The sequence below is a fragment of the Pithys albifrons genome, chromosome 4 (genome assembly GCF_047495875.1).
Source record: "Pithys albifrons albifrons isolate INPA30051 chromosome 4, PitAlb_v1, whole genome shotgun sequence".
NCBI classification, from domain to species: Eukaryota; Metazoa; Chordata; class Aves; order Passeriformes; family Thamnophilidae; genus Pithys; species Pithys albifrons.
Genome location: NC_092461.1, coordinates 10206980 through 10232080, shown reverse-complemented (window position 1 = coordinate 10232080; position 25101 = coordinate 10206980). Strand labels below are relative to the sequence as shown.

Genomic DNA, 25101 nt, shown 5'->3' with positions numbered 1-25101 from the left:
GCCCTTCCAGCCTGTGCAGTGGATTTTTTAGGTGAGGCACAGTATGTGCCAAACTGGCCCCACCGTTTAAGTCCTAAGGTCCACCTGCCACGGCCGAGCGAGCTTGGACAGTGACAGTGAAGTCCTCGGGACTGTCACAGCACCCGGTACTAACTGGGGCTGACCCTCCTTGGCATGCGAGATCTGACGGGGATCGGATGGCAGGGAGGCTTTGAACTGCCAGCGGACGGTCCCTACTGAGACTCAAACTCACAACCTTGGGATTTGGAGTCCGGTGTGTTCTCCATTACACCACAGGACCACTGCCTACAGCATAAATATAACACAGGACAAGATAAGGCAAAGCTCCTGAATCTATAAGGACCGTAACAGTGATCTAGCTGAGCTATCTGCAGCAACATTGGTAGTGGCAGACAAGCTTGACTGCTGGAAGCTTGGTCATGTGCATCTATGCTAGAGCACCCTGCACATCTACTTAAGGGAAATGAAGGCTCTGCAACCTTACAGTGGGTTCCTACAGAAGTCATCAGGGCTCGAGCAAAGTATTCTCTCATTTGCACTCCACCCAAGTCAGCACTGGCAAACACAAACTGTTTCCATTCTCTCTGTCCCTGGGATGCACAGTACTTACCAAAATATGGTTCATTCGGGCATCCTTTCAAGCGTACCCCCTTCTGAGTACATTCAATCAGAAAATGCCTTACGAGTTCATTTGACAAGTCTCCAACTGTGTTGAAAAAGAAAGCTCATGAAAAGAAGCAATGAACAGACAAGTCTCAAAAATTAGCAGGTCTTTATGAAGAAGTTTTTCCACATTATCACCAAACATTTTATATACAGCATGGAAAGAATACATTAGATTTACTCTGCTGTAAAATTACAAGCTGTAGGAAAAAAGCCATTTTGCAACAAACAAATAAGCAAATAGCTCGTTTTAGACAATCAGAGGAAATGGGTTTATATTCCTAAGTGTCTGCCATCCAAATATACACTGGTGTCCAAAATAACCAAACACAGACAGACAGGAACAGAAATTTGGAAAATGAATGGTTAGAAATTTTGATGCACTTGCCATTAAAAGAACTTGTATCCAATGTCAAAAGAAAGTAAAAGTATAAAAAAATACTTCAATTTCCAGTGACAGTTCTGTTGCAGAACTTTTCGAGATTAAAGCAATAGAAGATTTAGCCAAACAAAGGTAACAATGCCAAGTCTCTCAGTGAATTTTTATATTTCAAAGTATTTGCAGTTTTATGCTAAGTTTCTGTTCCTGAAAATAAACAATTAAATTAAATACTCAGGTTTCACTACATTTTTAAAGACAGTTTTCATCTCTGGAATGCAGGACAAACCAAAATTGCTATGTTGGAAATAATGAAGAGATTCAAAGTCCAAAAGACATATAAAATTCCCTTGAGATTTAGCATTCTTTCAAACATATACATACATATGTAGACATATAATTAAGACAACTTAATTATTTCTTGAAAGGTGGATTCACAAGATTTCACGCCTAACTACAAACTGAATCCCTCTCCAAATAACTACAGGGCAGCTTCATAGCAGGGGATCAAAGCCATGCCATCATTCAAACCTTAACAAAAGTCACAAACACAAATGCTCCCTTTGACTCTGATCCGGCAGGAAACGCATCAAGGGTTGACTTTCAGGCTAATACAGTTGAACACATTAACACGGACAGCAGAAACTTCTATGCAAGCAAATATTGCAAAGAACACTTTTTCAAACAGTTTACTGTTTGCTGTTAAGCTCTCACAAAATGACTCACATAAATGACTACAAGTTATGTAGGAAGGGGAAGCCTAGACGAAGAAATCCAGCAGGAATTTGTGCCTTCTAGGATGAAACAGTGGAAATCAAAATAGCTAAGTATCACAAAGTGAGAAGTGGAAGAATGCTACCATCTCACTACCACTTGCCTGGGGTACTACTAACATAAACTGTCTCTTAAAGGCTACTAGAGTTTGGACTTCCATATCTTCCTGGACTTCACTGGTCTGATTTTATGAAAAAATTACTAAGAGCACCTACAGCCACTTCTAATTTGCCTCCTTGTTGCTATCACCACTCCAGTACACCTCTGTTGTCTTTGTGACATTAAATTGGTTCTGCTGATGTTTACTGACAATAAAAAGGACTATATGGCAAATTGTTATTAAAAGTTGTTTCAAGACACCAGATTGAATCAGAATTTGAAAGCGCTACTGTAATAGAGGTGGACTGCTAACCTTGCCCTCCAGAGTAAGTAAATCCAAACCCAAGAAACTCAAACCAACAGCCAAACAAACAAACCAACCAAAACAGACAAAACCACACAATCCTAAGAATCATTGTTTTCCTGTGATCTCAGTTGCTTAGCTCACCAACCAGCACTAATGAAACATAGTAAGCTTTGTTAAAGAAAAACAGCAGCAATAGAAATAACCCCACTACCCATGTGGTAGCACAAATGGAACCAAGAACACTACACATATTGGATGCTGAGTTTCCATACATCGATTAATGATTTCTGTATGTTTTTCTCATTTTACCTTTCACAGCCATCAGACACAATGTATACAGGGGGGCACTGAAGCTAGCAGAATGATTGTATTTCACCACTTCTGTTAAACAATTACCATCTTTCCTTAGGGAACCTCCTCAGATTTATATCTGAAGTAGAACTGTCTGAAACCAAAACTTTGGGGTCAAAAATATTCAACCCTCCAGCCAAGCAAAAGCCTTATCCATGGAGGTCTGTGAATCAAATACAGACTTCTGATTACTAGGGAGGACTGAGATGATACTGACTTTTATTAAGTTGAGAAGGTACAAATGCACAGCCACAATGCACAGACATTTCCAAATCATGGTAAAACCGTATAGTGCAACAGGCATCATATCCAATCTCACTTAACAAGGCACCAAACGTAGCCTGCAATTCAAGTTGCACTTACAAGAAGAGGGGAAGATTACAACATATTATTACTCTGTAATAAGGACTGCCTACTAATGTATGGCTTGTTTAATAATATACAGAAGCCTTAAAATACCTTTCTTTAACTGCAGCACTGAAGGAGGTGGTGTAGCAACTTTCATTGCTAGCCCATAGGCTCCCCGGAAAGAATGGCTGTCTCGAACGATGAATGACCCGGGTTCCTTGTCCTTGAGAACAGCAATGGCTACAAGGGATTCCAGGAAAGAGAGAGAAAAACAGCTCAAGAACAATGCACACACTCAAAAAGCACAGAAGTGCAAATCTGTAATTAATACAAGATTAAAAGAAATAAGGTTCTTTTCTCTGTCTCCAGTGCTGTAGAAGAGAATACAACCAAGCATATTTGGGGGACTTGGGTGGAAAAACCTTGTCCAAATTTCACAGATACTTATTTCAAGAGAAGCCTGATGTACAGATCCCTACTTATTTTTAAACTGAGAAGAAGATGCTCAGGTCGCACCAGGATTCCTACAATCAGTGCAAGAGCAAGCTTTATTTCTGTTTAGATTCTGTCAACTTGTTAAAAGCATTACAGACTGCACAGCTCTCTGCAATTCCCATGCCAACCAGACAGCACTGGTTTTCCCTTCCTATTCAGCTTCAACAGGCAGAACAGATTCGTTTTTATCCACCATCAAGTTTCTTCCATGCAAAGCAGGCTCACTCCTTTAGTAAATTTCAAGCAAAGGAAGGGATGTAAGGGAATATTCTGCTCTTTGTCCAAGCACTGAAATATTTCACGTCTATATTCTGGGATCTCTTCTGCAAGTGTGATATGAAGATCTCCCCAGGAGGAACCACTTGCAGGGAAATCGCTGTTCTTTTGCACCGATCTGCTGCAGACTTTAAAATCTAGTAGCCCAAAATTTGAAATTTGTTTTGAAAACAGACAAAAAGTGAAAGACTGATCTTAATAAAACCTTTGTACTTTGCTTCCCCCTTTTCTAACAACCAGCAATCCTCCAGAGAAAACCTAGAAAAAGCCCAAATTTGACCATAAACTCCGTAATTGCCTGTTTACACACAACATGGATATTATGCATATGGGGCATGGAGACATGTTTTGTAAGGCCTGAGTAATGATTACATCAAAACCACAATTTTTTTTAACGCGAAAAAAGGGGAAGTAACAAAAAAAAATCAGGAAAATGCAGAGATAATTATCTCTTCTGTTAAAGTAAAACAAACTTATATATTCTGTTCTGTTCATGTGTCAGATGGCAAAGGAAAAATCTTTTTTCACAACATCTTGTGTTTTTGAGAGGATGAGGGTGAATAGGCATAAACCTCCAATTCAGCAGTACTCATGTAACGCTTCTAAACACACAGGAAGACACAAATAATTTGTCACAGGAGCATTCCATTAAACACATTAAAAAATAACAAATGCTCCCCCTCCTCAGCAACAGTATCTTAAAACACTTTTTAAAAGGAATTTTACTTCAAGAATGTAAAGAGGCACGTTAAAAGGTTGGGAAGTTTTCCATCTCATTTGTTCAAGCAGTTAGGTTTAAAATTCCTTTCTGATCTACTCCCCTCCCTGGACATGCATCAAGTTAGAAAATATTTTTCAGTACATTTAAAGGGTCATTTCTCATTATGGGTGGCGAGCAGACAAGGCGAAGGGGATTGGAGTGAAAAGACCAGTAACACATATCCAAAAATGAATTAATGTTCTGTTTTCTATGATCTATATTCACCTGAGGGCGTATTTACCACTACACAACAACATCTTCACCCTCTGAGAACCTAATAACTAGACAGACACAGCAATTCATTGTTTGCCAATAGCTGAAGTTCACTCTATTTTGGTTTAGTATGAATATCCTTCTCAATGCAGAACTACTTAGTATTTTTTGCTTTCTGACAATCCCATTTTAAAAATCACGGTTTAAAATCCTGCCATAACTCAATCACAATTCAGCACAGCTTAACATTACAATATAAACACAAGCAGTCAGAACAACTGCACTTGCTTCCTTAGGCACTGCTGCAGGGACAAGAAGGAAGTTCACAGAATCACAGACTCACAGAATGGCCTGGGTTGGAATGGACCTTAAAGATCATCTACTTCCAACACTCCTGCTGCGGACAGGGACACCTCTTATCAGATCAGAGCCCCATCCAACCTGGCCTTAAACACTTCCATGGATGGGGCATCCACAACTTCTCTGGGTAGCTTGTTCCACTGCCTCAACACCATCACAGTAAAGATTTTTTTCTAATATCTAATCTAAACCTACTTCCCTTCAGTTTGAAGCCATTCACCCTGTCCTGTCACTACATGCTCTTGTAAAAAGTCCTTCTCCACCTTTCTTGTAGGCTCCTTTCAGGCATTGGAAGACTGCAATTAGGTCACTCCAAAACCTTCCCTTTTCCAGGCTGAACAAAAATTCCCTTAGCCTTTCCTCAGAGGAAAGGTGCTCCCTGCCTCTAATTAACTTGGTGGCCCTCCTCTGGATTCACTCCAACAAGACCCTGTCCTTCCTGTGCTGGATGCAGTACTCAATGTAAGCACACACTTTCACACAAGTAATGAAAGTTTTCTTCAGTTCATTCAAGAATAGACCTACATACAAATGTACTGTATCTGCACTGTACCCCATAAAGATGTTGTTCCATAGAAGGGTTATTTCATTACCTTTAAGAAATTATTTATCTCACTTGCAGCTGACAATTGAAATTCAGGCTACAGAAGGACTCCGAGATGAGGATACTTTTGTGATGACTTCTAGCTAATACATATTTTGAGGTCATGTCAGAACAGCACACATACTATTAGGTTTTATATTTCTTTTAGACATCAGGTATGTATCAAAAAAATGAGACTTCACCAACTAGGTTTTCAGTGAATAGATATGCCAGAATATATGTCAGTTGATATACCTTGTTCTCGTGAAATATCTGGCTTATACCAGAATTTGGATGTGTCCTGAACAAATTTTACAGTCACATTTGTATCAGTTGGGTTTTCTGAAAAACAAAAGGGAAAAAATTTTTTTTTAAATATGAAAGCATTTTTCATTTTTTTCTAACTTCCAATCACCTTAATTAATCAAAAATCTCATCATTAGAACAATTTAGAGACACTGAGCTGTTTCAGAACCATATAGTAAGATACAAGATACACTACATGTTTCAAGTTTCATTTTGCAAAATCAAAAAATATTAAAAACTCTTACAGGTATAAAGCTGTATTAAATACACACTTCTCCAACAGGGTCCAGCAAACACACATCTACATTTTTAACTATTCTTGGCACAAGTCTAAAGGGCGCAGAGAGAAGCCAGTCCTTTTTAAAAGAAATTGGATTCCACAACTTTCACTTGTACTTTTGCACTTGAAAAGGTAGGCTGCTCTTGGCTGCCATCTAAGAAGTGCAGAGAGAACTCTGCAGCCTCATTTTCTGAATAACACATCCAAAGACAGTGAACTGGCACCACTTACTGCAAACATTCAAGTCCTCTGTGCCATTTTCATTCTACTGCTTCTTTTTTCTCCCTCTCTTTTTTTTTCTCCTCCACTTCTAAAATCCCCTAAATGTTTTTTATAATCTCATATAAAGTCTAATGCATTTTGCATTTCTCTGATGCAGAACCTACCTGGCACTGGGGAAGGGCTTAACGTTTTTGAGAAATCTGGGAGGACATTTGGGAAGGGAATGCTGACTGTGCTTCCACTGTGAGGGCTGGAGAAGCCACTTGAAGAAGGTGACACAGAGGCAAAGGAACGTTCTCCTTCAGACGACCTCTTCTTCTCTGGAAGAGGCGGTTGAGCATGTAGGTTCCCTTCGTGGTGCTGCTGAACTGCACTGTTTTGGCTGTTGCGTCCAGAGGTCACTGTAAGAAAGTTTTGTGTCAAAAAACCATTGTCCTCAGCACGTGTCACTGGTGAGCTCAGGATTTTAGGAGAGGAGCTAGCATTGGCTATGCAAGTAGCTTGTGCCTCCTCTCGAGGGGAGCTACTGCCCCTGATAGCCCCACTGTAGCTCAGGTAGGCATGGGCACCACTGCTGACAGCCTGTACTTGCTGCGGTTCTGCTGGTGAATTCTCCAGGTTGTTCAGGGTGACAACTTGCAGTCCTGGACTTTGGAAATGAGACAAGAGAGGGACATCTTGCACAGTGTTGGAAAATTCAGAGGGCACGAGATAACCTCCTGGCTGCCTGGTGTTTCCCATTGAAAACTGGTGTGATGGGGAAGCTTTAGGGCTGCTTTCAAGCCAAGGACGTTCTGCTGCAGAAGAGCTGTCAAAACAAAAAGACAAAAATTGAAAACAAAAATAAAACAACGGCCAAATCATTCCCTTAAAATGTCACTGCACAACCCATACTTCAGCAATCACAGAAAGCAATGAAACACTACATCCAGGACAATACCTCAGGGTGCTCTTTGAAAACATGCTGGACCAGGTAATGCAGCTGGATCAAAGGATTCCAATCTCACCCTGACCACTCATTTCTTCAGTGTAGGTTATTACATTCTGCCTTATCTCACCCTAAACCTAGCCATGCTGATGGGATAGTTTCTGAGTCTCCACTGTGAACCAGTCCACCAAATCAACGACAGTTAAAAATATTTCTCCTTCTCCCTGTTTACTACAAATCAATTCACTGAGGCATTACTTCACATACAGTGGTCCTGGTGAGCTGAAGTTCTACGTGTAAAAGAGCAGCAGGAGCCAAGAATTTCTTATGCAAAAGCTTCCATCAGAGGTAGAGGTTTGTAGAAGGAACCTGACACAGCCACACCAGTTCTTACATGCAGAGTGTCTTATGCTCACCAAAAAAAATAGAAATAAAAAATGGGCTAAGGGGGTAGTTGTGCACCATCACACAATAAATTAACAGCTATGATAGAAACACAGTTCACAAGGCCCATCTTGCAGACCAGGTTCCTTTTATATTAAAAGAATGAGGCAGGTCCAGCCATGGATTTATTTGACAGTGGAATAAATTTGATATATAGAATTAAATATTTCAACAGTAAACATTAAATTTTTCTGGAGCAATTTTACCTATTCAAATGAAAATAAATAAAAATTCGTTCTAAACAAGAGAAAGTAAGCTGCTGATTAAATCATCTGATAAAAATTTAAGTTGTCTCCTTGCTTCTAAAAATGAATGTCCTTAGACTGTAGCTGGAAAATATTACCAATATTATAAAATCTAGAGTGAACAAACTCATTGTGACATGCAAGGGGAAAAGAGCTGACATTAAGATATATATCAAAAAAGAAAAGACTTTTAATTAAAAGGGAACTGTGGACATGGATGCCAGTATATTTGAATAGCTAAAAGTAGAAGGGCCACAAAGAAATTAAAGGGAAGCAAATGGAAGAAAACATTGCTGCAAGAAAAAAAATCCTACAGCTGTAGCTATCTGCCAGATGAAATGAAAAATGACAGAAAAAATATTTAGAAAGAAGGGAACAAAATTTTCTAGATAAAGTCTGCAGTAGGAATGTAAACTTGATAATAACTGCATTGCCTGATAAGCTTTTAATACATATCCACTTAGTTGTTACATCTCCTCCTCTGCAGCAAATACCAACATACTTTTTTCAGTCTTATGATTCACATTTGTAATCAAAAAACCAAAACATTCTTTCACAGTCTCAGTACTGACTGAAAATGACACCAACTAGATTGGAAGATAAATAAAAGATAAAGAGGTAACAACATACTTGAAGTACTCACTGAGAGTCTGACACACCAACGAACAGCATTCGCAAATACTTACTGCGGAAAAGGAGCCAAATAGCCAAGAACAGGAATAGCATAATTAGCCACAAAGGAATGTTGTTGCAGAGTGACAGACAAGGTAACCTCACCAGGCATAAGGTACCACCTTGTTTATTAAGTAAATATAGGGCACAACTAATGACTTACGATGCATTGTTATAGTGTTCTAAACCTTTAAACAGTAACCAGGGGCTCCTTGTTTGTTTGTTGTTTCTTACCGTTTCTCAGCTTATGCCGTAAGCTCCTTTGTCTGAGGACTACTTTGGAAATTTATACTACCCAAGCTCTGGCCCAGAGCCCTACATGTTTACCACAATACAATTATTAAATAATGAAATCTTTAAGCCTGCTGAGCAGTGGAATGGGAATCAGTTATATACCACCAAAACAAACCTGCTGACATTTTACTGATTAAAAGTGCATGGGCTGCAGCAAGAAGAGTGTTCCCTTTCTCTCGCATAAGACTTATTCCAACGTGAAATTTCATGAAATGGTTTTCAGTAAAACATTAGAGATGCTGATTAAGGACATGGAAAAAAATGTATGAGTTTGTGCTAGCACATAACAACTGACCCATAAAATCTGATTTATTTTTGTCTTCCTCTTTATCTTCAAAGCTAATTGTGTCCCTGGCACGTAAGTAACACCTGTGGTAAATTCCAGCTGGTGGGCAACATCAACATTAAATGCCACAACCAAAGTTCTTGGACAAACACTCTGCAATGAAGATGCAAGCACAATGTCTTGGCTGGGAACTATAGTAGAACTAAACAATAAAGTAACTTTTCCTACCTTTCTGCCCCTGGGATAGGACTGTTACTTGAAACAGTACATGAAGATGCAAAACAGCGCTGAAAGGAGAGATCCATCTGCATGTTGGCCCTCAGCAAAGAAGGATTAGTTCCCACAGTGCTGTCAGACATCACCATAGAGTGGTTAATGGCTTCTGCGTAACTTTGAGATTCTGTGGCAAAGAAAACAAAGTAAACCCAAATTTTAAAACAATACGCATTTTTATAGACCTCATACTGAAATAACTGTTTATAAAACATTCTGGTTTTCTCTTTATAAGATTAAAAAGAAGAGTTTTTGTTTGTTTGAGCGCTAACATGTTATTTCACAAATGGAATATGGAATAGATTACAGAATTGCAACACTCAAACTGTTTGATCAGTCCTTCAGTATACATTCTCCAGATGAGAACGGACCTGCCTGTTCCAAGCTGTTTTGCATTCCACAGTCCACAGTTTGAATCAGGTACATCCAGTCAAGTATCCTGTGTGACAGTACACACCATTTGCACTTAACAGCAGAGTGATAGAAAATGTGGCATCCTGGTTCTGGCCAGGAGAGTTAGTTTTTGCAGCAGCCAAGAGGGGCCATGACATGGACCTGGAAGTTATTCTACACCACCTCAGTTCATTCCCAGGGGCAGGGCAAAGGAAGTCTTTTCCAGCAGAAGGGGCTCCTTCCAGTCAAGTAAGCATGGTGGAGGGAGTGGTAGGATGGCACCAGTTCCAAGACAATAGAAAAATGTGAGGAGTGTCTGGCAAACCAGATGGCTGAGCTGCCATTTAGAAGTGGGAAAAATGGGCCAAGAGAAATCTTAAGTTCAACAAGCTGAAATCCTAGGCACCAGAACATGCTGGGGGCTGACTGGTTGGAGACAGCTCTGTGGAGAAGGACCTGGGGGTCCTCATGGACTGTAAGCTGAGCATGAGTCAGCAATACAACCTCATGGCAAATGTGGTCAACAGCACCTTGGGCTGCCTCACAAAGCGTTGCCAGCAGGTCAAGGGAGATTATCCTTCCTCCCTGCTTAGCATTATTAATGAGGCCACATATGAAGCTCAGTGCCCACTTATGGGCTCCTCAGCACGAGAGAGACAGGGACTTGGGTGAGCAAGTCCAGCAAAAGGTCACAAAGACACCAGAACCATCACTTGGACTGGAGCATCTATTAAAGAAGCAGGTGCTAAGAGAGCTGAAGCCTTGAGAAGAGAAGGCTCAAGGGTATATTATCACTGAGCATAAAAACCTGATGGAAAGAAACGTGTTTGAGCCAGGCTTCTCACTCTTCTGCTCATGTGAGGAGAAAAGGACAGAACTGAGGCTGAAAGGCAGTTTAGCAGCACAGGGTTTAGTTACCTGTTGTGCTCATTTTGGCTGGGCTTACATAGAGTCAAGGCCTTTTCTGCTTTCCATACTGCCAAACTGGCAGGGGACTTTAGGGTACATGGGAAGGTTGGAAGGAGACAAAGCTGGGACAGGTGACCCAAAATGACCAGAAAGATATTCCAGACCACATGACATCATGGTCAGTATATGAAGTAGAGGGAAGAAGGAGGAAGGGGGCACGTCTGGAGTGATGGAGTTTGTCTTCCCAAGTAACCATTACACATGATGGAGCCCTGCTCTCCTGGAGATGAACACCTGCCTGCCTATGGGAAGCACCAAATTAATTCCTTGTTCTGCTTTGCCTGCATGTGCAGCTCTTGCTTTCCCAACAAATTGCCTTTACTCAACACATGAGTTTTCTGGCTTTTACCCTTCCAATTCTCTTCCCAGTCCTACCAGTGGGGGAGTGAGTGAGTAACCAGCTGCATGGGGCTTGGCTATTGGCTGGGCTGAAACCATGACTCCTCTGCAGGAGGAGTCAAACACCTTTCAGGTGTTTATCAACACCACAGAGGACACAAACTTAAAGCAATTGTAAACTATTTTCTAATAGCTTGCAAACAGCTCCAGAGTAACTGGTTTCTAAATTGACTGGAATCTGAACTACATTCAACTTAATTATACTGGATATAAATACTGTAAGATATAGTTAAACAGTTGTGTTTGGATGAGGAATAATATGGATGCTATTACTGAAGAGCTTTATATGGCAAGTTTCATCCCCTTCTTTACAGGTACATTTAAATAACCAGTCAGGCTCTAATGAGGATCATATTTAATTATTTTGGATTAGTGTAAAAAAAGGTCACCACCTATACACATAAGCCCAGGCTCAACAGCACAGTTTTCCACAACAGAAAGGGCCATACACTGTCATACTACAAATGCCCATTCATCTAAATAGCTTCATAAACCTGAAGGGTCCCATTGATCTCAACACCTTGCAGGACTGGAATCCAGTAAGCCAATCACAGATGAAACAATCTCTAATTACTGTCTCTTAAGTTAATACACTTCCAAAGCCTGAGGAAGAAGGGGGGAGGAATAAAAAACAAAACAGAAAAAAACAAACACAAACAGCCAAAACTAAACAAAACCAACAACAATATACAACAAAACCCCAAACAACCAAAAAAACACAACACAAGAAAGTTACTGAAAAATTCCACTCCTAAAAAGAGCAAAGATCACACTAGTGCATCTTTTCCATAAGGAAAACTTTCTAACCTAGAAACGAGGAAGACCATTGAAAGAAGTCAACATAAATCTTGTTTTCCCTTCGATTCATGGCAGAGCCTGGTTCTGCTATTATTTGAATGAGGAGTATGTAAGGTACTTAAAAGAAATGTCTGAGATAAGAAAATCTGCAACTCAGTGCCCTGACTTTAAACCATCTGAATTCCTCACATAGCACACATATTGTACAGAGCAAAGATTGAACTGAATCAGGGAAACAGAAAAGTGCAACACAGTCTTTTTACCACCCATTAGTTCAACTATATTCACAACAGCCATAAAAGTGAACTTTAAGAAGACTGAAGAAATGTGTGTGGTATGGAAAAGCTGGAGAAATCTGAATGCCTGTCTACCTACTACATCAGCTATATTACAGTCATCCTTGTATTGATGCAAACAGTGAGAACAGTTGGCAGCATAAACCCATGATCTAGGCCATATTCCTACTGATATCAGTAGTGCTTGTTTACACATGTATTACAAAAACTGCCTACCCAAATATTATAAAAACTGATGTTAAGCTCTAACCAATGATTTCAATAGAAAAAGCTAGTTAGTTCAAGGTAGGCTGGTCAAATTGATGCTGTATGTCTGAAGACTACTGGAATCTCCCCAGAAACACAACTCTGACTAGGCTAAAAGCAGACAAAACTCCAGAGGTCAGCATCTGTAAGACAAAGTATTCTAAGTGAACTGACATTGCATCTCTGCAAATGAACATGCAGATGCTTCCCAATTATATAGCAGGTTAAAATGACTCTGCTACTGTATGGGAGAGGTTAATGAAAGCATAGCAATTATAATCACAAGCTTAACTCCATATGCTTGCTTGGTTTTGGTGCCTCTCTGTCTGTTCCTCTGTTACCAGACTACCGGAATCCAGTTACCAAGAGCCTGGGGCAGGAAGGGGAGTGGCACTACTTCTGAAATAGCTTAAAACCTTCTCCCACTCCAATGCCATCTCAACTATGTGTGTAAGAGTTAACCTCAAGGATTCATACAGCAAATTCTACTCCTTCTTCCACAGCACTTTCTTGAAGAAATGGACTGAGACATGATTCTTCCTTCTTTCAGGCCTTGGACCTTTAGAGCACATTACGCTGCAGGAGAGAAGGACTGCGGCCACAGCTCACAGATGCAGCATTTCTTTTCACTCCCCATTTTCACAGGTGTAAAATACTAAACAAATAATGAAAAGCCACTGGCAGCCTGATATGTCGTCTGCAGAAAGAACACAAACTCGATACAACTCTTCCCAGGCTAGAAACAAGTATATCTGAAAGGCATTTCCCAAGAAAGTGGCTTTGTTTATATTTCAATTAAAAACAAGCCTGCTGGATATTTCAGCTATGTCCTCTCCATTGTCTGGTGCAGAGTCCACACTAACTGGTCAGCTTTTAACCCTTTATCTCATGGAATTAATAACTGTGCAAACTCTTTGCTTCTACAGGATTTCTACATGCATGGTATAAACTATCCTGGCACGTTTGATGCAAAGCATTGGTGCTCCTTGGTTCAGGTACCTACCATGCCATTTACAGCTGTGGAAACAGTGACGATGCCAAACTGCAGCTCTCTGCTTCAAGAAGTGACATGCCAAAGCCAGATCATTCATGTTTGTGTCTTTTCATGCAGCCAAGTCAGACCTACATTTACTATCACTGCTCACCAACTTTACAGCAGAACCTGAGAGAGGAATTGGATTCTTTACACCATACACTACTGAAAAGTGACATTCAGGAAGAAAATGAATACTGTTGTGCCAACATGCAAGGCAGAAAAATATGCAGCTCTCTCATTTACTTGGCAGCAAAGGGCAAATACTTATAAAAGTTGCAGTTTTCTTTCAGCTGTAAGAAGAAACTCCCAGATATGCCTCGGACACAGCCATAAAAAGTAAGATGCTACAGATTAACTTGTATTTTAACCCATTAAATATGTTAAAATAAGAAAGTAAAAGGAAACTCCCCCTCAAAAAATCTACCAAAAAACCCCATAGTGGCCTAACCACACCATAGTCCAGATAAAAGATAGGTAGAAATACTCCTTGTTCTTTCTTGTAGCAGCTGAAGGTCAAAATCACCTCGCACCTTTGGTGACAATGGTCCAACAATGGCAGAGAAATCAAAGTAGTCATTCCACTATCATACCTTGTATTTCAGTAGCTTCTCATATGTTTCCAACCTTTTGTAAGGAGGTCATAATAACATGCATCACATGAGCTTGAAAACTCCAGTGAAGACCCTCCGCTACATCTTTTGGGGAAAGGGAGCTTTAAGTCAGTGTTCTGCTGCCAAAACCCTTGGCTGAACACCCCACAACCACCTCAGGCTACACTGAAAACTGAATGGACACAGACAACCATATTGCTCTCAAGTGAGCCAAGTAACCAAGTCACTGTCAGCCCTAAACAGTAGCAGAAGGATAAGAAGCTTTATGCAATAATTTCAAAAATTTACTAGTCTATTTCTTGGTCCATGCTTTGATGACTTCAGCAATGGTGAAAAAATCCAGCTGGACTAGAACACTTAGATGAAGCCATATCAGTCAGACGTGGCTGTGAAACATTCCTCATATCAATACACTCGGAGATCACTCCACTTCACTCACTGTTCACACCAACAGCCAATGAGCCAATTCCTTTACACAGATTTCCTGACAAACTTGTTTACAAACACAGAACCAAAGGCATCTAGGAATGTAATAGAAGAGGTTTTATCGTCTCTATACAGCAGAAGAATTTTTTTTTGGGGGGGAGGGGGGCGGGGGGGTTGGATGGTTGCATTTCTCCCCTTTGAAATGCATTAGAAAAAAGCACACAGTACTCTCTAGCATTCATCAAAAACTCCATGGCACTTTGCAGCTTGGCATTCAGTTGGCTCCAACTGCTGCTAACGTAAACTCCATCTCAGTGCTGAAGCTCTTCATTTCTCCCTCTCACATCTATGGAACTGTAAAAGTTTCTGTGTTAATAGTCTCTGCTGATGCATCAAAAGATGACCTCTTCCCAACATTAATTTTTATTACTCATTAGGCATGTTTAGTCTGGCATTAACCTGGATGCCATGCAGAAGATTTAGGCTCCAGTCAAAGTTGAGATGTTAGACATGTAAGGAAAGGTAGAGCAAGAATTGAATAAAACCCTAAACTTTAGTATTAAGCATCAAAACAACCTCTCTAGAGACACAGTGGATGGCTCCATGGCTTGAACCATACCAGTAGGACAAAAAGTAGTGGATGAAGATCGTAAGCACATTTTATGAAAGCAGTTTGTTTAGATATGTTCCTTTCCAAACCTTAAAATCTAAGAAAGGAAACAGTCAATGAAAGCAAAATACAGACCTAATAATACTGAGTAGGCACAATTTTAGTTATTTTAGGACATTCTGCCAGTATTTCATGAGCTGAAATTCTGATGGAAACCTTAACTGGAAAAATCACAGTTTGAAACAAAAAAATGAAGCACAAGAGCATCAGTGGAAGAGAGGTATTAACATCTAACAGTCAGTGATAATGAACTGGACTGACCAAACTGAAAAGAACAATCCAACTGCATAGTGTGAGCATGGAGTAGCTCTAGTGGCTTAAGCTGTAATGCAAAGCCAGAATCCCTGGCAACAGTGAATCATTACAAAAAGATAGGTCTCCCTTGGAAAAGAATGATTACAGGAGCTGACAGAGTGCTAACAATAGAACTGGCACTGGTGAAGCTACAGAGCTCCTTAGCAACCTCTAAGGACCTAATTGCAAGGACAGAACTAAAAATCCTACATGTGAAGAAAGGAGGCTGCAAGATGACCCACCTGAACCAGTTTACAAACTAACACCTTTCCAAGTCTATTAGCATTGTAAGGTTCTTATGGGTTATCTTCTCTTGCTTTTCCAAATGCAAAGGTGCCAAAATTAGTAAAAGAGACTGAAACTCTTGCTTTCAGTCAGTCTGAAAACTACTAACTTTACTGAAACTTTGACCTTTTATATTTGTTATATTCTGCTTTGAATTTCACAAAAATACAGTGAACCGAATTATTCCCTTACATGAAATCCATCAATTTTGGTCACACTCTCCTTCCTTTTCACAGAATATGTGGAAATCATGAAAGATGCAACCAGTCTTGTTTCAGATGCCAGGGAAGGGAGTAACTTTCTTGTCTCTTTTGCACAGTATATGCTATCCTAACCAATGTAAGTCATTCAACCTCTCATTTAGAAGTACATGTCATGAGCCGAAATCATGTACCAACACAGATACACCTGTGGCTGCCACACTTGTCAAAAACCTGTCAACAGTAAACAGATAAAATGTAATGGGATTTTTCACGCTTGTGAAGGAAAAGTCAAAGTCACTATTGCTTGGAGATGCTGCTAATGCCCCTCTGAGTGGATTAACTCTCCCTGCAAGCAACCCATCAGTCAGGCTGAACCTGGAGAAGCTATGAAGACAGTGGCTCGAGCATCCAATTATTAACCTCTTTGAGAGAAAGGTCAGCTTCAATTGCTTCATCTACGAAGGATCTCAAAGGAATGTGTATATGCTTGGATATTGAAGAAAATGCATCAATCAGGTGGCTGACAACCTGGGGAAAAAACCAACAAATCTGGAGAGGGAATAAAGTATTTCTCAAAGGCATTTATTTTGTGGAAGAAATAATACACACAACAGTTAGAACCCGAACTGCTAATAATTTAAGGTAATCTACACTGCAGTACTGGAGGCTTTTAATTTCATGCAATTATTCATTGTGTGCATTTAGAAAGTGTTCAGTATTTTGGGAACCTTTCAAATATATTTAGAAATTAAAAAATCATTCTTGCCTTATACCTAAAGAGGGCTCTAAATCATCCATGTAGCCCCTTGAGGAAATAATCCTTGGCACAGAAGCCCTCCCCAGTAAGCACTGGGTGAGGAAGGCTGGCACTCTGCCACCTTCAAGGGAGATTCTGGCCTGCTGGAAAGATGCATAACAAGAGTGGGAGTGCATCGGGACATTCCTGTGTTCCATAGTGGCCCACAGAGGCTCCTGCCAGTAACAACCAAGTGCAGCCTCTGAAGCTATGCCAGGGGTCAGCTTATCTCCGGGCAACCACAGGATGACAGAATTAACTGCACTTACCCTCTGCCCCTTCTGCAGAGGGATAAGAATCAAAAGGATGATTTACCAGACCCCACTCTGCCCCACCCACAGTCCCTGCCCTACAGATTGTACGATCTGGCTTCTTTTCTACTGAGAAAATACCCAGACTGTTTTACAGATAATTTCACATCACACATTCATTCAAAATACAAAATACAAAAAACTCCTGTTTGCTGAACAGAATTTGCAATACAGTATCTTCAAAGCAGTAAAACCCTTATCACACCTTTCTGAAGGACTTATATTAATGCATTTGATTTTCCCAAGTAGTACCAGAAAAAAATAAAACAACTTCCCCAGAGACTAAAGCTGGCAGTTGTGCATGTCTTCTCATGTATTTTAAAAGATCTTACAGATGCTCTGCTATTCACTGTACGCATAACTCTGATGTTTTAGGAATGCAAATCAGCTGCAGAGGCATGTCCTCAAGTCATCCGGGTCACATGCAATGTGACATTTATTAAAACATTGCTTTAGGAGAGAGTCACTATCAGTACATAATACATAAACAAGAGCATTACTATTCTGTCTTTAAGTACAGCAGATCATTCAGTGACTAAAAAAACCAAATCCAACAAAATGATTGGAATATAATTATTAACATGCCCACACTAAGTCTTCACAGCAAACTAGTGAAGTGGCTTTAGAGCCAGATGACTCTATTCTTATCATGGTTTATCTCATAATGGCATTTCAGATATTCGCATTGCTGAATATGTCACTTTTCATCAATCAAATTGTAAAATTAAATTGGAATAGTTTTAGAGCAGAAAAAAAAAGAACCTAGGAATTAGAAGTATGCAAATTGATACCTTCACAATGAATAGCAATACCTTTTTGTGTACAACGCACGAAAAACCAAGCCCTTTCAAGAAAAGAGAATAAAATGTCTGCCCTGTGCTCCAAAGTTCGTTAGCTATTAAAATTGCTTCAGATGTTGGAGATACAGGTCTGGGTGGCCTATGCTGAACTGAAAAGTGCAACTCATATCTTCTGACTGATACACTGCAAAGCCAAGCATAGGGTGCAAGGGTGAATGAAGGCAGAGGGGACAAACTGGAGCAAATATTGAATGAAAGAAGGGACAAAGCTTGAGCGTGACTTTCTGACATTTCTGAAAAGCAAGCACAAGCCTCATCTGTGGATCTTCTGATTTTGTATTCCAATCCTATCTACTTTTCCTAAGGAGAAAAAGATGGAAAGGAATCTGCACTCTCCTTTTCCTGTCTTAGTCCAGTTCCCTGGTGCCAGCAGGTACCAGAGTGGTCCCATTATTCATCTTTTGATGCCTGCAGCACACTTACCTAGCAGAGGGAATGGAAGCAATTAAATCAATATTTGTACTTTCTACCAAAAGTCTCACTTTGGTCCTGCTCTTCTGCTGTCAGAAAAATTCTGCCTAAAAGTAATCCTCTTCAATCTGTTCACTCTTCTAAGTCACTTGCCTGTAAGAAAAGGCTGAGCCCAGCTCAATGCAGCCTTAAAAACATAAGTGAGGGATGCTTTTTGGTTTACAAGTAGTATACATAAACCATTTGCATTTTAAAAACAAAAAAAAAAATGAATTTTCAGAAGGTGCTTTTAATAACCTGGAATTGAAATAGCTAAAAACAAAGTCATTTCAGTTTATCTTCAGTGTTGCTCAGTATCACAAAACAGGGTAGATCTTTGCTTTTTTCTAGATTTGTCTCTTGAGAACTGCGATTCAGTAACTCTCCTTTTAGGGCTGCAGTTCTTACACAAGCATGTGCTGCTACTGCCTGAATCACAAAATTGTCTGCACTGAGGATGTAAGAATTAGGCTCTTTATTCTGGTGCACTGTACCACGCAATAGTTGGCTGCTCTAAGACTCTATTATATGTTGATGGAAAATTCAGATCTGGAGTAAGAAAGTATTTTACATGTACTGCCAGAATTAAAGGCGCTATTCTGTCACTGCTAATAAACAATAAACTGGTTTTCTCATTAAGAAGAAAGGAGGAAAACTATGCGATACTCTTCGTTCGGGAAAGAAGTTTACAAAGTCTGTACATTTTTCATGCTTTTGGAAAAGAAATTCAATGCTGCTACAACATTACTAAGAACTCCTTGGGGGAGGAGAAAGACTCGGCCTGGACAAAGCTTTTGTACATAGACAGAAATTACATATGTTTCCGGCAGTCCCCATTTCTTCTACTTTGAGAAAACCCCACCACGACACACAAAAAATGAGAAGCCTCCCTCGGCAGAGAAGCGACTGCACAAAGCTCTCGGGCGCTGCCTCGCCCTCGATCCCTCCATCAGCGCTCGCAGAAAACCCTCGTACTGACAGAACTTGTTTGCAAATCTCAGTTTCTCCGCAGACTCCAACGTTACATGGCCACAAAAGGCACAGCTCCCACCCCCGCCGCGCTCCCCTCCCCGCCCCGCAGACGGAGCGGCCCCGCGGGCGCTGCCCGAGCCCCGCTCGCTTTATTTCGCTCCCGCCGCTCCCCACCCGCGGTCCCCCTTCGCCAAATCCAAGAGCCACAATCCAGGAATCGACTTTCCAGGCTCAGGGAAACGCACAGCACAGAGAAACCAGGCACCCACCTATAGAAGCCATGGCCAATGCAGCTGTGCCCGGGACACGGAGCTCTCCCCTCAGCTCCAGCACGCCGCTGGGTCACCGCGGCGCGCCGACCGCCCCGCCACGCACAGCCTCGGGAAAAGCCATTCCCTACATTTGCCAGCACCCTCCGCTCTCCCCTGCGTCTTGGAATTTCACCGCAAAGAGTGTCTGCAGCGAGAGAAACCCAGACTCCCGGTCTAGATGAAAACAGCCGGAGTTCACTTCATCCAGGAGGAAGTAAATTCCCCAATCGCTCTTGGGTTAGGTTTGCCGCTCGCCCCGCAACTCGACTGCCCATTCAGTGCGTGCTTGCCCTGCTGGCTCCACCTCATTTGGATGCGAGTCCTTCCTCCGCCCCCTCCCCGTGCAGCGCCGCTCCCGGCGGGTCCTGACTGGCGCTGCTTTTGCAGGGGAATTTTGTTGGTTAGTTTTGGGTTTGTTTGTTTGGTTTCTTTTTTTTTTTATTGGGGGGGGGGGGAGGGATGTTCTGAATTTTTTGTTGTTGTTGTTCTTCCACCACCACTTCCTTTGAACTCACAGATTTGTTTCTTTCAGAGAGATACAGAACTAGGAACCGAGCAGTGAAAAATCAGTGCTTTTTAATGTGGACCAAAGCCCAGCTGCTCTATTACACCAAACTGGCTCAACACTCTAGGATAAATTTAGCATCCAGAGCTCTGAATAAAGTTTGACTCCCTTCCCAAGATCTGTTTCACAAAACACCACGTGTAACCTTACTGTGTTGCATTCAACATACCCCGTCATTGTTCGGAGCAGATTTTATTTACGGGTCAGGAAGATGAGTGGAAATGCTGCAGCTCCACATGAGCAGCACATTTCCTCCTCAGATTGTTCTTCAGTGCCCCGGGTTTTCTGAAAGGCTGACTGTAGGAAATTACTAGGTATAGACAGAAACAAATATGACCATTTAAAACTTTCCCATAATGAATTACTCTAGTGCTTTCAAATTTCTACCAGCAACATATTTTGAATGCGTCACCAAACCTTTTTAATAATTTTAAAATATACAAGTTGGCTTGATTTAGCAATGAGTAAATTAACTAGAATTTGCTTTTTCCACAGACCAAAATACAAATCAAATTATTCCTTTATAAGAATATTCATTCCTACTGCTGTTTTTCTTCATACTAGTTGCTCCTATTGAACAAGTCTCAGAATGGTTGCACTAAGGAGATCCAAACAGCAAAGGTTAGTTGTGATATACACCATACAATGAGGTAAAGAGAAGAGAAAATCCTTGCTGCAGGGACACAACCGGTTATTAATGCAGAAGTCCAGAACTGCCATCAGTTGCTTCAATTAATTTATTATACAACTACACTTTGATGCTTCCTGGCAGAGACAGATGCAGTCAAACACACTCTTCAAACTCCTATAAACAATAATTATTAGAGAAAATTGCTCTCCATAGAAAGCATTCCTGGCTCTGCATAAAAAGCACTGTAATCACAGGAATCTTTGGATATCTCATTTCCTTCCTGATTTTCAAGCCTTGAAAGCTTTCCTTGTTTGGCTATTTACACTTGCTGAATTAGAAGAGAACAAAGAAGATACATTTATTTAACAAAGAAGCTATCAGTGTTCTGACATACTAGATGAAGAAACTGCAATAAGAAAACATTTTGCAAAGTAATGTAGGTATGTAAACAGAAATCACATATTTAAAATTATTAATACACTTGACATCTGTCAACATTTTTCAGATTCGCTCTTTCTTAAGATTTTTTTGCATAGATCCTACTAACAGAATCAGACTCATTTATACTTAGGGGACTGTTCATCAAGGAAGTCTCTCTGATGTGAACAGTCAAACAAAACCAACAGACAAAAAAAGGCACATGACAGAAAATCTCACCTTTTGTTTGTACTGCTACAAATTCAAAGTTTCAACCAGATGAGATGAATGTCAGGGAAGAAAAAACCTTGAAACTCTAAAGCTAGGATATATAAAAGGGCAAGGCTGGTTGTATACAAAAGCATAGAAGACTCAGGAAGGGAAGAGCAGGGTTGGATATCTCAGGTGAAGAACTGGTTTGGTTTAGGTGAGCACAGTTTGTAAGATAATGCCATCTCAAAAGGAGTCTGTTACTTGGCAAGGCAAATTGATTTCATGGCTGTTCCAGGCACAGTACAGCACAACAAGGATCTCCTCCAGCCTCTGCCAGGTGATAGTATTTATTCACATAGCAAGGCCTGTGTACAGTTTTCCCAGACAAAGTGCACAAGACTCCTGGTTTGAACAGAACCCATCACACTCTCTATCCAAAGCAGCTTAAAATGCAGGACTCGAATTGTAACACGCACCTTTCTCCAACAGGAACCCGTGCAGGAGGGTGGCTATGCCGTGGCCCTCATGCAAATTCAGCAAACTCCACAATTTATGAAGGAATGGAATGCATTTCCCTGCTGCTCCCATGACTGAGGGAAGTGTGGGAGTCAATGTCAAGAGGTTGCGCATTTCAGATTTTGTCTACAAGGTGCCTCAGTATAAATGGCTTTGTGAAATAACATGCCTAACTCAGGCGTGGAAAAAACCAGATTAGTTTTCTCCTCCTCTGCAAGAGGGAATAAATATGAAGAGAATTAACATGGGGGAGAACAGCATCTTAAAAAACGTAGAGCAATATGACCTTTGGACTATAAACAATTAAGTGCAGAAGGTCTTTGGCTTGGTAATGCAACAGACAGACCTTCTCAGACACTCAAACACAGGGTCACTTTAAAACATTTTTTTTTTGAAGTATGCTCAAGCTGTACTTCAGTTTTTGGACTGTCTTCTTCAGCCTTCCCTCAAACTACATGGTTTACTCTGGCACATCACAGTCATGGAGTACCACATCACATAGTAGGAGGCCTCACCCTGGAAAAGTTGAAAAAATTTCATGGGATCATAGCAAGAGAGGTAGTCGTTCCCATGGGTTTTTGTTAATTTAACCTTTTCCAGACAAAGTGACTGGTGACATCTCTAAAATGCACGTTGCACACATGCACTGCTAATAAGCACAGCCGTGTATGTGTGAACACAAACCAATCTGCCAGGCTGCCTGCCTGTTCAATCCTGTATTTTTGATGAACTGTCGATAAGTTTCTGCCAGTGCTTATCTCTTGCATCTTCAGAAGAAGCCAAAATTAGTGGTGGCTTTCTCAGATTCTTCTGTTTCTTATATAGATGTAAGATATTACTCCTCTGTATTTCAATGAACACTTTCACAAGGAGTTATTTGTCAAATTACAGATTTGTGTGGGGAAATGCATGACTTTTTCCCACTGAAAGGGAAAAAAACAGAACCCAAACTCTCTAAAACACAGGGCTTTAGCAATCCCTCAAGTAATCAACTATTCAGTGGTAAGGAGAAAAAGGGGGGGATAAAACCTCAGAACCAAATCAAATCACCACCACCCACCAGTGCATTATCAGAGTGTATTTCAAACTTAACTGAAGAGGCACATCTGCTTTGAGACCATGATCAAGTTACAACACTGAAGGATTGTATAAACACATTTTTCCCATGTAATATTTGATTATGTAAACAACATTTGTCAGCATTTATAACTTCAAAATTACGCAGTTTATTTTACTGCCTGAATTTTAGAATTTTTGAGCTCTTAGAGATAATAACAAAAAACCTATGTTCAGCACCCTTGGAAGTGCCATCATCTTTTCAGCTAATAAGTGCATATTCTAAGTACAGTCTTATTATCTTGGATGGCAAAGACAAAAAAACCCCACATAAATAAATACCAGATAATGCTACTGCATTCTCTCAAGAGAAAAAGCCTTTGGACTAGAGATCCAGGAAGGATGTAAGCTGCAGGCTGCACAATTGAACTTTCGGTTATATTGTTGCTGAATGCAATTCAAAGCCCCGGGCACAGCCCTGTATTTGCCATGAAATACATGGGAAATACAAACCTTGGAATAATCATGTTCATTTATTTGGTCACCTAAGGCTGGGTAATAAACACTGCACAAGGGAGATTTTATGCTGTTGTAGAAATTGTAGAATTCCAGGAACAGTTTTACATAAATGTCACATTTACAGACTTTAAGTAGTCTAATGGAGTTAGCCCTTCATCCTCCATCCTATTCAGAGGACTTCCTTTAAATTAGGCCACAGATCTGAATAGAAGTTTTCCTCCTGAGAGAAGTCTGTCCTATTCTAACTTTTATTAAATAGTAATACGTATGAAGCCAGAAATAGAAATTTGGCTCAAAAGCATCCTAGTTTTCAGACTTTGCATAGGAAAATCCTGTTCAAGTTCTGCTGATAGTCATGCAGAACAGGAAGATGACCTTGGATGTCCTCCAAGACATATGAATTCTCTAACTGACCATTAGATTTTAAAGGAGAAGGTTCCTTCTCCTCTTAAACATGGTACAGGAAATGTCTAGTATTTAGGTTCAGCTGGTGGAAAACAGACAAGACAATCATACTTGTAAATGCTACTGGCTTTTACAGCATGACTGTGCAGACCTGTCAAGACCTAAGTGGCCGTTCCATTGAAGTCACAATATTTGCATTACTGTTTGCAATGCTGATGCCCATGATACTCACAGCCCTCAGCAATGGGTGGTGAGAGAAGTAAGAGGATACCTCAGACTGTAAAGTTCCAGAGCTATGGCCATATCAGTGCAAACACTCCCTTGCTTTGATATTATTTTCTGGTGACCTGTGGGCCTTTTCTGACCAACTCTTCCTCTCAGAGTAACTCAACCTGACGTTTCCAAAATGCACCAATTTCCTGAATGACATCAGAAAACAGTTATTTGACAGGCATGTATTTATGAGTCTCACAGTGTATCTATTTGCTAAGCTGGTGCTTAGCAATGATATAGGTAGACTGCTTGTATAGTATTGCTCCCTGACAGAGCAAATACAAATTGAAATGAGATTTGTAGAACAAATACTGCATAGATATGACATGTTTTGAACATATTCTACATTCTCTATTTTGTTTTCTAATGTTTTCTTCAGCTTTATCTTCTCTTTGAAACATCCTTTTTCATTCCATTACCAAAATATTTGTGACAATTGAAGGTAGGCAGGAAGAGTTCTTAAATTGCTGGGCTGCCACAGAGACACAGAAATAAACAGCAAAATAAAAGAAACATAATCAAAGCACAGAAGAAACATTAACATTACACTTTGCTGTTTCACACAGTATTTGAGCTTCATCTTATAATTTCAAGGGATGTG

At 40.4% G+C, this 25101-nt stretch overlaps 1 protein-coding gene across 4 annotated transcripts in view; it reads right to left on the bottom strand.

Annotated features, from left to right (window-relative positions):
* Window positions 1–25101, bottom strand: part of TNS3 (tensin 3) — a 201629-nt gene that overhangs the window by 11331 nt on the left and 165197 nt on the right. For all 4 annotated transcript variants that reach the window (XM_071553419.1, XM_071553418.1, XM_071553421.1 and 1 more), the window contains 5 exons: window positions 9535–9706; window positions 6602–7245; window positions 5885–5971; window positions 3054–3182; window positions 632–727 (listed from right to left, as the gene is read on the bottom strand). In XM_071553419.1, coding sequence (XP_071409520.1) covers window positions 632–727; window positions 3054–3182; window positions 5885–5971; window positions 6602–7245; window positions 9535–9706 — 1128 coding nt within the window. The remainder of the gene's footprint in view (window positions 1–631; window positions 728–3053; window positions 3183–5884; window positions 5972–6601; window positions 7246–9534; window positions 9707–25101) is intronic.